Source organism: Dermacentor albipictus, chromosome 1, assembly GCF_038994185.2.
Source record: "Dermacentor albipictus isolate Rhodes 1998 colony chromosome 1, USDA_Dalb.pri_finalv2, whole genome shotgun sequence".
NCBI lineage: Eukaryota > Metazoa > Arthropoda > Arachnida > Ixodida > Ixodidae > Dermacentor > Dermacentor albipictus.
Window position 1 is genome coordinate 339,827,009 of NC_091821.1, and position 15,129 is coordinate 339,842,137.

Consider the following 15,129-nt stretch of genomic DNA (forward strand, 5'->3'; position numbering starts at 1 on the left):
AAAGGATAAAAGAGAAAGGAAGAGAGAGAAAGAGCGATGCACATGCGTGAAATCAAAAACACCCTATAGTGTGCAGTCGGTTCGTAAAGGTAGTTGTCCGAAGGAAGCACACTGTTTTCTGCGCTGACAATCGTCGAGGCCGCTTTTGAATTTTCTGCGCACTAAATGATGGTTTGCACATAGACAAAATGCTCCAAAGAGAACCATGGACCAATGCAATTTATCTCCTTGTTTCGATGCACCACCTCGAGTCAACAAGACCTTCGATTCCTCCATGGTGTGTGAGCCATACTCAATTAAACCTTACAATCCCAGGACTTCAGAAAAAGTCGGACTTGCCAGCATCATAACTCAAGCAACTTACTCTACTCCTCTTGTACTAGAAATACAGTGACTGCACACATGTCTATACTGATGGATCAACTACATCAATCAATTCCGGTGGCGCTGTATTTATACCAACAATGGGAATAACCTAGCGGTCAAAGGCTTCCCATATCACTACGTCTACATGGGCAGAGCTCGCGGTGTCAAGAATGGCGAGCTGCGAAACAAGATTGCCACACAGTTACGACAGGGCGACACGACGCGCACCTCTCCCTCTCCGTCGCTGCAGCTGGGAGGCGTTCAAAGAAGCGGCCTTTGCGCTGGAATCCGTCGCCTTCCACCCGCCCCATCGACATTGTGACGGGACTAGTTCGGCGTGTGTGAACAATGATTCCGGAGTTCCCCAACGCGGAGCTGATTTGACACGCATGGACAAGCTGCCGTGGGGACAACGTATTTTGGTGCGTCTCACGCTTCGGCACCCCGCCAACGCCGTCGTCGGGCATCAGAGCGCGGTTGCCTTTGTGTACGTAAACTGATCTTCAGAGCAGCTGCGAGTTGGTGATGAGTAAACGAACAGTCGCCGCGTCGTAGGACCGGCGGATCGAGTGTATAAAAACTGTGGTTGTGCGAATGCTGAGGACACTTCTCTTGAGCAGTCATGTTAGACTGAGTCACTTCTCTCATGCAGTCCTGTTGGACTAATACTCTTTTTCTCAAGCAGTCATGTTAGACTGATTTAGTTTCTGTAAATAAACCCTTTTCCTCGTTCTCGATGAGAAGCAGTTCTTCACTTCATCAACGATCTCAGCATAAATAAGTTGGACGACGGCATGGGCCAGCTACCTTCGAATTCATGCCGTACTCCAATCTTGGCAAAGGACCACGGACGATGGGATTGAGCCCCCAATCCTGACAGCGGTTCTCCGCGACGTGCTTCATGTGATAAATGCTGAAAGTCCTCGAAAATGGGTAGTCTGCGATTCAAGGCCGGCCTTGTAATGTATGCGTTTGTTTCTCCGACATGGAACTCACGATCAGCTAACGTGTGAAATCGTGGAAGTTGTCCACCACTTGAGAGAAAAAGGCCATGATATCTTATTTCAATAGACACCAGGCCATTTCGGTATCATTGGAAATGATGACCCAGATAAGGCAACTCGGACGTCAAACAAAGAAGACCGCTGCGTCCTCATTCCTCTCTCAAGGACCGATGCCGCGAGACAACTTCGCATTCTAGCACGCACGATCTCCTTAGGAGAGCGGAATACCGCACATACAATTAAGGCGCACAAGACTGCACAAACTAAATCCGTCACTGTAATTCAGACCTCCGGCCGGTCTGCACCGACGCGAAGCGTCTCTTCTGTGTCGGCTGGGGCTTGGAGTTGCCTTCACGAATGCCTACTCAGCACTAGTTGGAATGGCTGATAGTCCTGAACGTGATGTTTGCGGATGCGAGGAGAACATTGACCACTTATTGTGCCACTGCCCTTAAGTTGAAGCACATAGGCAATCTTTGTTCAACACATTGAGGGAATTAGATGATCGTCCTCTGAGTGAACAGTACTAGAGCATCATCCCCACAGATCATCGGCTCAGAAGGCAGTGAAGGCACTTCTGTGCTTTCTGAGGACGTCTGGTTTGCACGAGTGGCTTTGGCTCAGTGATGGTCTGTGCACGTCTCTCTCTCTTCCCCTTCCCCCGATGTAGGGTAGCCAATCAGACTGTTGACTGGTTAACATCTCTGACTTCCTTATGTCTCTCTCTCTCTCCCTCTCTTTCGAGTCAATTATGGTGATAATTATGATGTTGGTGATTATGAGTCGGGAGGAGGAGGAGGAGGAGAAGGCAGCGGAGACTATACCCTTCGCAACAGGCTGGCGCACTACTATGCCAAGAAGATGGACAGGCTGCGCCACCTCTCTACTTAATTGGCAATTGTACTTCAATGACTCGCTACGGAGCGAAAATTTTGTAATTACGTGCCCTCCTTAGACATCTACTCGAATGCACTCGAGTGAACATCCGTTTCCCAAGCAACTCCTTGCCGTAGAAATAACCTAGGAGCGTAGTTGAAGCGAGTGTCACCTTCAGTCGAAGTTGGAGAAGGGGGTGGGTGGAGGCAAGGGTGCGTGGGTGGGTGAGGGGAGGCGCAACTGTGCTGCGCTCCACCTGGTGATTCCCAAGTTGAGCCCCCTTATGAAAATAACAGGGTCGAGTCAGCTTACGCAGGTAATTCTTTTTTTTTTCGATACGAGGCGTCGCTGGTTGAAAAAAAGATTGAGGTCCTTAAGGGAAACAAATTGCAGGCTAAACTTTCCTTTTCGGATTACACGACCGTAAAACGGCACCGATGACGTCTGTGTGTTGTTACGAATACGAGGTTTCGGGTGTCTGGGCGAACTGACCGACTGGACCATTACTTATCCTGTATTTACTTCTCCAAGCACTCGCTTCACAATTCGTAGGGGCACTTGACTCACTATGGCGTGCATCTTATTTATTGCAATGAGGCTGTAGAGAAACAATGAGACGGCTGGACGAAGCACAATGAGATCCAGAAATAAGCCACAATCACACTGCGTGAGCGCCTGTGTCGTAAACTTGATGTACCATTGGGTCCCCTTCTTTTCGCGGAACTTGTCACTTACATAAGGAGCTGTCACATAAAAAAAAAAAGCAGGCAGTCTCCACGACACTTTCATCTACCCCACTCGTGCGAATAACACTTTTCGTTTTATTTTCTTCTTCGTAGCTGATAACCACACCGGTTACCCCTTCGTGGCAATTCGGGCCTGTTTGTATGTCCTAATAAAGGGTGTGAATAGCGCAAGAGCACGAACAGAATACGGCAAATAGCGCTCTGTCTTTCCCATTATTCCCCCGCTTATGTGCTGTTCAGAATGATTACCCTTGTCTTGCGCCACCTGACAAGAAAAATGAGAACGAGGTAGGTCTACCCTTAAAAAATGCATGCCGGCAAATGTTTCACCCGAGCATCATATGTTAATTTGTGGGGGGTAAATAATGCCACACGGTATACCTGCACTTTAAGAGGGGTGAACGAAGTGGCGTAACGGAGCAAAAGTACGTGGGATATACATCCATGGCACCGCAGGTCCAGTCTTACTACATCGGGCGATTGATGGCTATTAGCAGGCATTGCTAAATGTCGCCACTCACTGGACAAATGGGTCTCTCTAACAAGCTTCCTTATAGGAGGCGAAACAGCTCCGTTCTTGGATGACAGTGTCCCCGTGGAAAGAAGTTCTCCATGCTCGCGCATGGAGACGCACTACATTCCAGTCCTACAAAGACAGTCTTTCGTTCTTTCAACGACTCCATCTTATGCCTACAGATCTCCTAAATCTCATCACACCCCGTAACCCTCTGCCATTCATTCTGTTGGTTTAACACACCACCGATTAGCTGCTCTGTGAATTACATGGTCTGCCCAAGTTCATTTCTTCATCCTAATTTTAACTAAGAAGATCAGACACACCCGTTTGTCCTCTAAGACACGCCACTGCCCATCTGTCTCCTTTAGGGACACTAAAGAAAAATATTAAGTCGGGTAGATTGATAGATATTACGCTTCGGACCAAGAAAGACGTACACCGACCCCCCCCCCCCCAAAAAAAAAAAAAAAAACTTTAAAAGCAAGGCGTTTAGGTTTCCGTAAGGAAGCCGAAACGTCTTGCTATTAAAGTTTTATATGGACCGTGAACGTATTTCTTTGTCATGTTTTTCATGACAAAGAAATACGTCATGTCATGTCATGTCATGTCATTTGTCATGTATTTCTTTGTCATGTTTCGTCGAACTCTGGATTACATATTACGTTTCTGTGACAACGAATATTCGTCATTGGTCGCGAGAATAGAGCTTTTGTAAGCGAGGAAATGACGAAAACGGAAAACCGGAGTGGTGCCACCTATTTTGAACCCTGGCACCTGTTACGTGACATGCGCACTGGCTGATTCGCAGAAAGTATCCGAGAGGGAGGTCCCATGGGGATTACGTCAAGTGGCGATTTTCTACGAAACAAAGTCATGTTTTGCACACAGAAAACGATATAGACTTCTAGACGCATAATCTATGGATACAACTCGGCTTAACATTTTCCTTTAGTGTCCCTTAAACGATGCTTCCTCTACGTTGACGAAACACTAAACGCGCTTTTTCTTGGGAGTCCTTTCGCACGCGATGTTTTGGTCATTTCGTACGGATGGTACCAAGAGTTGGAATGTCGCGTGCCCTGTGTCAAGTACGTAATCTGTCTTGAACGCTGCCCCGTTGAAAGCAGCCAACGCAAAGTCATCAAAAACAGTCGCGTGCGAGGTGCAGCCAGCGTAATGACGTTGGCCTTCAACGCGGCGCGCGCGCACGTTTTGCTCCCACTTATGCGTCCATCCACAAAGGTTGCTCCGTTCGCGATGCATTATGCATAACCAAACGATCATTTCATTCCTTCCGACTCCACAAGGGCACCCGAGGGGCGTTGTATTCTTTGTACTCTTTCTCTGTGTGTATAAGACGCCGTATTATCAGAACGACGTTGGCTTTTGACTTGATAGCTTTTGCCATTAACTTTCGTCTGTATAGCTTTGCATGGTGTTTCTACTTTGGGGCTACTTGGCGAACACTAAGTTCACGGAACGGGCCTTTGAGTAAAGCGACAAAGAACGATCTGTGTCCGCAGTGGCAGCTGAGCGAGAGCTTTCTCTACACGTCGTGGTCTCTCGCTCGCGTACGCGTATAGCAGTGTCTTCTCAATGTCTCCCTGTCATCTCTATTGCTCACAAACAATAGCATGGCAACCCGCATTCTACACTGTATAACTTTCATATATTGCGATCGTAAGCATAGAAAACGTGCAGGTCACCGTGAAAGAAGCACAAAAACAAAGACATAGATAAATTAAGTGAGCCAATGGCGAAGCTCGACCAACAAAGCAGTGTAATAAGATATCCGTTTTTCCCGAATGACCATTTCAATGATCCCAATCAATCAATCAATCAATCAATCAATCAATCAATCAATCAATCAATCAATCAATCAATCAATCAATCAATCAATCAATCAATCAATCAATCAATCAATCAATCAATCAATCAATCAATCAATCAACATAGTGTTTGGTGCAGCTATATGCTTCAGCCCAACGTGTAAACAGCGTTCGGCGTCGAAGTACACGCTCGTTGTATTCGAGCGGAGCAAGACCTGTCGATGCAGTCGCACGCCGTGCCAACGAAGGCTAGGAAACGACCTTGTCCCTGCGCAACTCTCCTAATGATTTAGCCAGGCAATATCAATTGCCGTGCGCGGAATTATAGATAAGCAACGCGGTTGCGCGCCGCCCGCCGATCCGCGAATAACGTTTGTACCACGTGACGCCCGTCTCCACGGAAGAGCATTGTTGCGAATAACGAATGCAAAGAGGGCGGAGGGGGGGGGGGTGCGGAGGCTCATGTTGTTGGACTCGCGAATGAGAATGCTACATGACCTGTATATAGCGTAGTACTGCCGTGGGACAAATGGCGGGGTATTATCGCGTGGAGCGTCAGGTACAGCACCTACGTAAATGGCGAGGCACGCTAGCACCCGTATCGCGCTACTGTGTACACGCTTGCATAACTCCTGGAAGGTTCGTTTCGCCGCTCACCGCATTACGGCTCGGTGAAAGGATCGATTCCGCGGGGCGAATTGCGTTTTTCCTTCGCGCGGACCGATGAGTCGATCTCCGAGAACGATAGCAAAACCGAGCTTTGGAAAAGAAGGACCGCTTTACGCAGTTCTTTATTGACGTGGTTATAGAAGGAGATTAGCAAAGTGAACTGTTTGGAGAGTTGGCACATGTGCACATATAACAAGAAAACTAAGAGCTGTCACCATAAAAGTGCAACTGAAGGGTCTCGCGATAGCAAGTTCTCTTTCGCATACGGTGTTACTGACCTATGTGCCATTGATCATCAATCGCTGATGCAGCTGCATGCTGTTGAACTGGCACTAACAAGGCGCTCATAAGAAGTACTACAATTGCGCTAACATGGCTAACTAACATTGCTGTTCGCAGTACCTGTCTTGAGGAAATGAGAGTTACAGTAGTGGGGCTTCTTATGAGAAAAAAAAAAAGGAAAAGAAGAGAAAAAGAAACTGAAGATGATTTCTTTCAAACTTCGCCTTCTGAAGGGGCTAAGGATTTTCATGCAATCCGAATGCGAAATGACGCATGCACAAGAGAAAGAGAGAGAAAGAGAGAGAGAGAGAGCGGCTTCAGCTAAGAGTGAGAACTAACCTTATCCAAGACGTTAAAAGAAAAGGTAATCCGACCGAACATTGTAGGTCTTATAATCGTAACCCGTACCATGTCTTTTCTTCTTTTTTTTCTTCTTTTAACAGCTTGGCTAACGTTAGCTGGGACACCCTATAGACTGGCGTTCTTTACGTAATCAGCTACGTCACGTGAAAGGCTTGTTTTAAATGCGTAAGCATTTCTATGGCTACCCAATGAGGAAACTTGTCCGTCAGACCATCCGCCACGTAAGATCAATCACCGTAAAGAAATTAACGTATAAGACAGAACAAATTAGAATGGAAAAATTGGCAGTGGCTTAGCTCGGCTATGCTAGGATATACGTAGCGAAAGCTAAGGCACAATTAGCCTTGGTTAATCTTGATTGCAAGTCCAGGTTAGTCTGGTTGTCTAGCTATGTTACGGCGTTTAGCCAGACGACGCGCTGTTCGTCTGTTTCCTGGGCGATTCGTTTCCTCTTCATCTCGTTCCGATGTCGATTCCAGGCCTCCTCCTGCTTATCACAATTGTCGCCGTCCATACTGCTGCCTCAACTGTGGTTGCGGCGCACGCGAGCTCTCCTTTCCAATCCTCCAACATGTTATCAGGCATGCGACGCAGCTGGCGAAGCGAGCGGAGGCGAGAGCAACAATGAGAAACGCGGTGTGAAGTCATGTGCCTCCTCGGAGCACGGCCATAGCGAAATCGCAAGTTCGCGGCCAGTAAAGCTCTCGCTTTAAAAACGCTGGTAGTGGTGAGTTTCAAACATACGAACCCATGCTCAGAAGCCGAGGAGTGTCTTACTCTCTGGGCTAAACACCCACGCTTACAAGGGGTGAATATATCTGAACCACATGAATGCGTTGTATCTGTGGTACAAAACAAACGTCAAAGAGAACAGTTTAAATGAAGGCTTTGTTGAAAGATTTGGTGATTCCACGTTGAATAAAAGCCCTCTCTAGGACCACACGTAGAGTCGTCTTGGAGCATTGTAGACATCAGATAAATTCTGAGTTTGTGAAAAATTAATGCCAAACATGCCACATCCCTGATGCGTTTCGCCGGTTGCAGGATACGCCTTCCGCCGGGGCGTTACTACACCGACCGAAAGGCCACCAATCACTGAGGGCTTCGCGTGACGCAACAATGACGTATAAGCAGTTATTGAGTTGATAAGAATTATAAGGAGTGATGAGGGGTTATATGAGTCTTATCACGGTCGATAAGGGGTCGACGTGGTTGGATAAGGTGCTAAAGAGCCATGAGGGTTTATATTGGTCGGAGAAATTTTGATAAGGTTAATAAGCACCGGTAAGGGTTGATAAAGGCGGGATCATGTCCGACAAGGTTGATAAGAGCCGATAAGAGTTGATAAGAGTTGGATCATGTCCGATAAGGTTGATAAGAAAAGGCAAGGGTTCACAAGGATCGGGTCGATTGCGATAAGGTTGATTCCGACCGGAAAGGGTCTGTATGGGTTGGATACAGACCGATAAGGTTGATAACAACCGGTAAGAGTTGATAAGGAGCGGATCTAGTCAGATAAGGTTGATAACGACCGATAACGATTGATAAGGGTTTATACTGGTCGGATCAAGTTTCATAACATTGATAATGACAGCGGGCTGCACTGAGATAAGCAAGCGGCACAATGCTTACGCCTATTTAGACAACTCCCAGGGGACGTCCTGTAAATTTTTTTATTGCGATAGCAGTTACATGTATACGCCAGGCGCATTCTTGCCGTCGTCGTCGCCGTAGCCGTGATGTTCCGTATAAAGTCGAAGGACGATAACACAGTCGCCGCGCGCCGTATGAGTATGCGCGAGTGAAAGCGTGCGATGGAGGGCGACAATCGCTGCACAATCTCGCGTGCGCAAGGGAGAAAAGCGGGGAGGATGCGTGCCGTCTTCCATCGCGCTCGAGCCACCGGGAGGGGGCGTCGTTGCACTTTGGCAGCAAGTGCGTATGCGCGTTCGCACGCGGCCGCGCTTACCGTATCTTGAAAGCGACCTGCGTCGGAGGCAGAGTCTAGGTGCGCCGACGGATCATACCTTTGTGTGTGCCGTGTTCTCGCAGCTCAGCTTTCGTTGAAGCGATAGATAGCACGAAGGTCACTCCGCTCGATGCTGCTTCCTGGATGCGCTGTTGAAGAAACAGGCATAATAGAATCACCTTCGACTACAATTCTCCTCAAGTTTCCAATATACGCTTATACCGTAATCGGGAAATTAAGAAAGTACAGTGGAATCTCGTTGAACGAAAACTCAAGGGACCACGTAGCTATGTTTCAATTATCAGGAGTTCCGTTTACCGAGAGATTGAGCTCAATGGCACACTAGGTGCTCTTTTGAAAGATGCGTTATGGTCAACAGCAGAGAATAGCTATAGCAGGTATGATTTGTGAGGACGCCCGACTTTCACCCGTTTCTTGATATTGCCTTCTCCACATGGCGTTGAAACGTTCCAACCGCCAGAAACGACAGAAGCGATTGGAGAACGACAGATTGCACAAGCGTGCCAAGCGCGCTGCCGAAACGGATGAACAGCGACAAGCCCGACTTGCTGACGTTGCATACCAGCATCGCAAGGTCGAGGAACGTCTATCTTTGGCAACGGCTGCGACGGACATCTTCAAGCGGGACTTCATCGACGGCCAGTTTGGCTTGGCGCGTTTTGTTCGTGACAAACTGTGGCACAAGAAGGACTTGGACTGCGTCACGGCTCCCATGTACGCGACCTTGGCGTTGGCCTTTTCCGACGTCGTAGAATTCTCTTCGTTTAAGGTGTGCAGAACGTGTATGTCTTCGCTCGCCCAAAATAACGTGCCTTTGTACTCAATGAGCAATGGGTATAAATATCCGCCCGAGCATTGAATAACTTTTTTATTGTACATTGCCTCTATGCAAAACCAAGCAACCATAAGGCGGTTGTTCCGTTGAAGCGGTAATACCGTTTAATCGATTTCCGTATGGCGAGATTCTCCAAAATTCACAATTTTTTCCATGATGCACTGATTCCAAAGGGCATATCTACAATTCAACATCACCACCACTACCACCACCGCCGCCGCCGCCATCATCATCATCATCATCATCATCATCATCATCATCACAAAAGAACATGCGCAAGTTATCTGTGTGTTACATAGAGCTTTGTGGGCAAATGCGCCTCTAATCATATTGCACTGTGCCATTATTGCGCTATCTGTGGGCAATGATTAACGCTTTGTCGATTGTTTTACGGAGGTCGCAGCCCTCCCACGCGCACGCGCATCTCCGATCAGCCATGCAGCCAACCGCGCAAGGTGTACGGCGCGCGTATGGTTGTCGTTAAAACGTTTATTAAAATAACCACAAAAAAGTTACCGGCGTACACGTGGCGCGCTTTACGGCGCCATAAACCGTAATTGGTCGTCCGTAGAACTGGGCGTCGGGCCTCGCTAAACCTGCGCAAGTGCTCTCCGCAAGTGCTCGATCGACTCGTTTACCGCCAATCAATAGAAGGACGCGCGACGAGCAAGCCTGGTTGCATTGTGCGAACGGGCTCTCCGGAGAGCGTCCCGCGAACCACGGCGAAGAGCTCGCAGCCTCGCCTTTTGATCGATGGGGCTTGTAATTACATAAGCCGCCGCGGTGCGCCGCGCCAGTTTGGCATGTCGGTTTGCAAGCTGTGGCGGCCGCGGGAAAGCCAAGAAAAATGCGCATATAGAGCGGGAGTCAAGCACGCACACACACAGACACACAGACAGAGAGAGAGAGAGAGAGGAACGGACGGACGATGTACAACATGCATGGGTCGGTTTCTCCAGGCACATAACATGCTTAGCGCGGTAGTCGCGGGATCCTGGTCGATTCGAGAGACTTTCATAGCGTTGTCATTTTTTTTTCCTTACTTTTATCGACCCGTTAGGCAGCGAAAACAGACAAGCGATCGAGGGCTGGCGGATTGTGGCATGGCGTGCCCGAACGAGAGTCAAGCAAAAGGGGACGAAGAAACGCAAGAAAAAAGAAGCAAGAAACAAAAACACACCGAAGCCATCAGTTTGTATGGAACGAACAGGCGGCTCGCGTATACACTTTTTTTTTGCTGGAGTTGTAATCCGGGACACGGATGTTTAGTGCCCTGTCACCAGCTCCCATGGAGACGTAATACAACCGCACTTAACGCATTGCGAGAGTAAGTGCGAGATCAGCTTGTGTTTCCGATGGAAAAGTTTCAGAGGATAAGTGGTGACCCGGGCTTGTTTGAATAAGAGTCGTCGACGAATGAATAAATCATGTGGGCTAGCTGTTCGCCTCGGCGAGGCGGGTTGCATAGTGCGGCGTGATAGGCTCAGCGCGACACCGACGTACAGTAGGATCACACTTCCTAGGTACACTTTGTGGCGCAAAATAGATTTCTTGAAAAGGGACAGAAGAAAGGAGGGAAGAGAGTGAAGTGCCAATCGTTGGCGCTTCACTGCATTCCTTCCTTTCTTCTGTCCCCTTTATACAAATGTAGTTTGCGCCACAAAGTGTACCTCGGAAATCTAAGCACCAGCTTACCCGAGAAGAAATCCTTTTAGGATTACACTTTTCTGTCTTTTTTTAGTCTTATAGAACACGAATATTTAAAAAAATGTTGGAATCAAATACCAAATATTTTTCTGAGAAACATTGGCAGGTGTGACAAAAGAACGAAAGAGATGTTTGTTTCCTTCGATGCTACTTGAAAATTCTTTCAAACATACAGAATGGGAATAAGCAGAATAGTAGTCACTGCGCTTTTTCCTTAGTTTACAGTGGCCACTTGAAACTAGCGGTGGAGCAATTGCATGGATTGTTTTCCATTGCTGACATGCTCAATAAATGTGTAGTAACCTATCCCGCGTATAAGACCACGATCAAATATTTGAAGAAATCGCATATCGAATTGTCTAATCGAACCCTTTCACACGGGACGGAGGTATGGAATAATATTAGACATTTCCAATGATCGCAACACTTTCCCACGGGACAGAACTAGGTATCGAATAATATTAGAAATTTCCAATGATCGCACAGATTTAGGTAGAACAGTAATACGAGTGCGACAAAGCGCGCTTCATGTTGTCGGCTTCACGTTTTCTTCTACGTTGCGCGGAAAGTAGCACGTACAGATAATGATAGATTTTGTTGTGCGGTGCGTTAAGGTTGCGCGCTGATAACAAATGCGTTCACCACGTTAATTACGTATGCCACGACTTCACCGCTAGTAGGCAGCATGTACTTCGCAAAGACGATAATAGCTGACTACGCTCGAAAGCTGCAGAACGAGCTATGAAGGCCGCCGAGGTTTAGCTTTTCGGATTAATCTGAGCACCCTGAGGTTCTCTAGCGCGAGCCGAAATTTAACAGTTTTTGGATCCAACGATTCCTGTAAGAATCGCAATGCTTTCCGAGGTGCAAATGATCGAAAGAAGAGTGAAAACTAACGTGAAACCAAATGAAAGCAGTGACACTTCAAGCAACGCTCAGGATCACATAGTTTATCTGAACTTGGCGCCGCAGATCACTGACCCTTCCTGAGATTTCGAAAGTGCCCGCATGACGCGGCATACTGCGATTAGGCGACTCTGCCGCACGTTTGAAACAGGACACGTGACTCAAAGGACGTGCAAATAGCCTCCTAATAATTTGTGAACATAATTCGCGCCCTTATAAACGCGAATTTAGGGACCTTATATGTATCAAGCTTCCGATATATAATTAAAAAAAAACTGCAGTGGAAGTTTCTAAAGCTTATGGTGCAGAAACATAAAAATTACATGGCGTTATACGTTTCGTTGGATGAACGCAAACAAAATTGTACGTATCGCTGGTTAGTTAGTTGTATATCACCTATTTAACCGCTTCACTGTATAGCTTCGCTTCATATAGATTCCAGCGTGTTTGTTGAAACTGCGTAAGCTCTTCCTTTTCTTTTTATTTTACCGCCCAGATGCACAAAGTATACAATTCTGACGCTAGAAAAAAAAATGAACCAATAAGAACCAACTGGAGTGTTTCTTGCAGTGCGTGACAACCCTGTGCTCGTCCGAGTGACTGCCGAGTTATTTTTGCGCATGGTTGTTCGTGACTGCACGCTATTTCTTTTCCTTCTCGTCGGTTGTTCGTGCGCTCTTCGTGACACCTTCTCTCCGGATCGCGTGACTCTCGGCTCTTGCAGTGCGAGGGTACAAATTTCACTCAGGTTGGAAGGTGCTGTGTTCGGAAATACGGTGCCATGTCCCCGCTTGCTCCTACTCGATCACAAACAGTACGATCGTCTTCCACTGGGACAATCAGCGTGCTGTATCGTAGCGTGCGAGAACTGTAGAGAATGAAATTTGATGCGAGGCAAGAATTTACTGCCGCGAAAGTGGAACCCGCATTATCTTTTTTAAATATTTTTTTAATATTTTAGAGTGTGCAAGTTGATGCGTATGCGGCGAAGATCAAAGTTTAAGACCAAGTTCACCCGTCTTTAGCTTATGCTTAGTGTTTTCACGGGCTAAAAAAGCCTCTTGTCTGAACCTTCCGGTGTGTCGTATGTACCTCCGATATGTGTAGTCACGCAAAATTTACACTTTCGATAGCAAATTTTACGTAGTTTTTGGATCAGGAGCAACCAACATATGACAAGAACAAAGGACTCGCACAGCGCTGACTTCCAACACTGCTTTACGTGACTGACTTCCAACACTGCTGTATGTGACATGCAAGAGCATGTCACATATAAACAGGCCAATATAAAAACAGCACCAAAAATAAAGAAAAAAAAGCGAAACTGATATACCGCCATGGACGCCCAGATATATACAGCAACTCTTTACTGCAGAGACAAGTGATGTGCAGAGTACTCGACCAGTTGGACAATCGTCCACTATCAGAACTCAAAGCTTCAGATCAGTGCACCCAGAAAGCATCCGCGCTGAAGGCCTTACTCGCGTTATTAAGGTTACTGCGGTCTACTGGGCTTCACGATATACTTTAAGAACGCTGCCCCCTACCGCTTTTCAGTGTACGCGGTTGGTTCGTGTTCATCTCTCTTTCTCTGTATGTCCCCCTTCCACTCTTTTTATTTTTACCCCATTAACCCTTCCCCCCGTGCAGCGTAGCCAACTGGAACTATCTCTAGTTAACCTCCCTGTCTTTCAATGCATCCTTCTCTCTCTCTCTCTCTCTCTCTGTCTCTCTTTGTTTACTGCAGAGTGCTAATGACGCCGTACAAGCGCACGGCGCGTCCCTCGACTAATCTCCCTTGCTTATAGGATCTGTTCTTCTAGATGTGTAATCACACAAGATTTTACTTGCGATAGCAAGTTATACGTAGCGCTTTCATTGGTTAGGGAAGCCTATTCTCTGAATCTTCGTGTGTATCACATGTGCCTCCGAGATACACAATAAAGCAATATTTTACTTGCGAATTAGAGTTTGGATTAGCTGGCGTGATCTTATCTGAAACCTTCTGCGCGTCATAAGTATAATCACGCAATAAAAAAAAACACGCAATGAGGAAGGCAGTTGTGGACGCAAATGTTTTTACCAAAATAGCGGAGGCAACAACCGTCATTCGCCATGTGCACGCTAGATAGCGCCATAATACCATGCCGCAGCAAAGTCAGATGTCGCACCGAGGCGTCTAGCCTTTTGAGTTTTGTTAGCACAAGGAGCGCCAATGAGCACCCAAAGCAGTAATTGATGAACAGGATCACATGCAGCCAAATACCGTAAAAAAGTATTGGTCAGTCGGCCATGGTTGGCAACGAACAAGTGACTTTTTATTATTTTGTGTTTGTGATATGATATACGTCAACGATGACATGCGCAAGTGAAACATGAACTTGACTAGCGCAAGTCATTTCAGTCCCAGTTTTGCGTCAAAAGCCACCAGAGTTTCCATTTATTTTCTTGTGTCTACATCAACGGCAGCAGCAAAGGGGGCTTGTTCGTTCAACAGCGATCCATGAGGGCGATATTTTTTTGCTCCAACTATAGAGGATAAAAACACGTGAGCAGGCAGACAAGCGCAACGTGTGCTTTCGTCTGTCTCTTCACGTATCTTCGTCCCAGTTTGAGCGAAAAATGCCGCCGTCATGGACGGACTGCAGTTATCAACTCGCCCAAACCATGTACCCCAATAATTCGTTCAACAGGCTTTTGGGGCCGTGGAAGCCATGTCGGACCGGACCTGCATCCATTCTCCGGCTGGAGGACCGAAGGCGGTCGTCCACCTTTCCGCTGATGATTTGCTGTCGTGCTGCCGAACCTGTGGGATGGGGTGAGTGGACAGCATCGAGTGTTTTGAGTTTTCCACTGTCTTTTGTTCAGAATCCTTTCGTTTGGCCCTTCGTATGGCGGTATAGTGCCTGCTTCCACATTCCCGCCGGCTTACACACACACACACACACACACCCACACACACCCACATATATATATATATATATATATATATATATATATATATATATATATATATATATATATATATATATATATATA

General features: G+C 47.0%; 2 protein-coding genes across 6 annotated transcripts in view; one reads left to right on the forward strand and one right to left on the reverse strand.

Moving 5' to 3' along the window:
• LOC135904696 (acetylcholinesterase-1-like) overlaps positions 1-15,129 on the reverse strand; it is a 132,465-nt gene that overhangs the window by 29,535 nt on the left and 87,801 nt on the right. For 3 of the 5 annotated variants that reach the window (XM_065435658.1, XM_065435739.2, XM_065435803.2), the window contains one exon: positions 8,680-8,770. The exons of the other annotated variants lie outside the window; for them this stretch is intronic. The gene's annotated coding sequence lies outside the window, so the exon portion shown is untranslated. The remainder of the gene's footprint in view (positions 1-8,679; positions 8,771-15,129) is intronic. 5 annotated transcript variants of the gene reach the window in all.
• The window catches only part of LOC135904994 (cathepsin B-like), a 33,289-nt gene that overhangs the window by 4,948 nt on the left and 13,212 nt on the right, over positions 1-15,129 (forward strand). Inside the window, exon 3 of the mRNA XM_065436020.1 lies at positions 14,784-14,908. Coding sequence (XP_065292092.1) covers positions 14,784-14,908 — 125 coding nt within the window. The remainder of the gene's footprint in view (positions 1-14,783; positions 14,909-15,129) is intronic.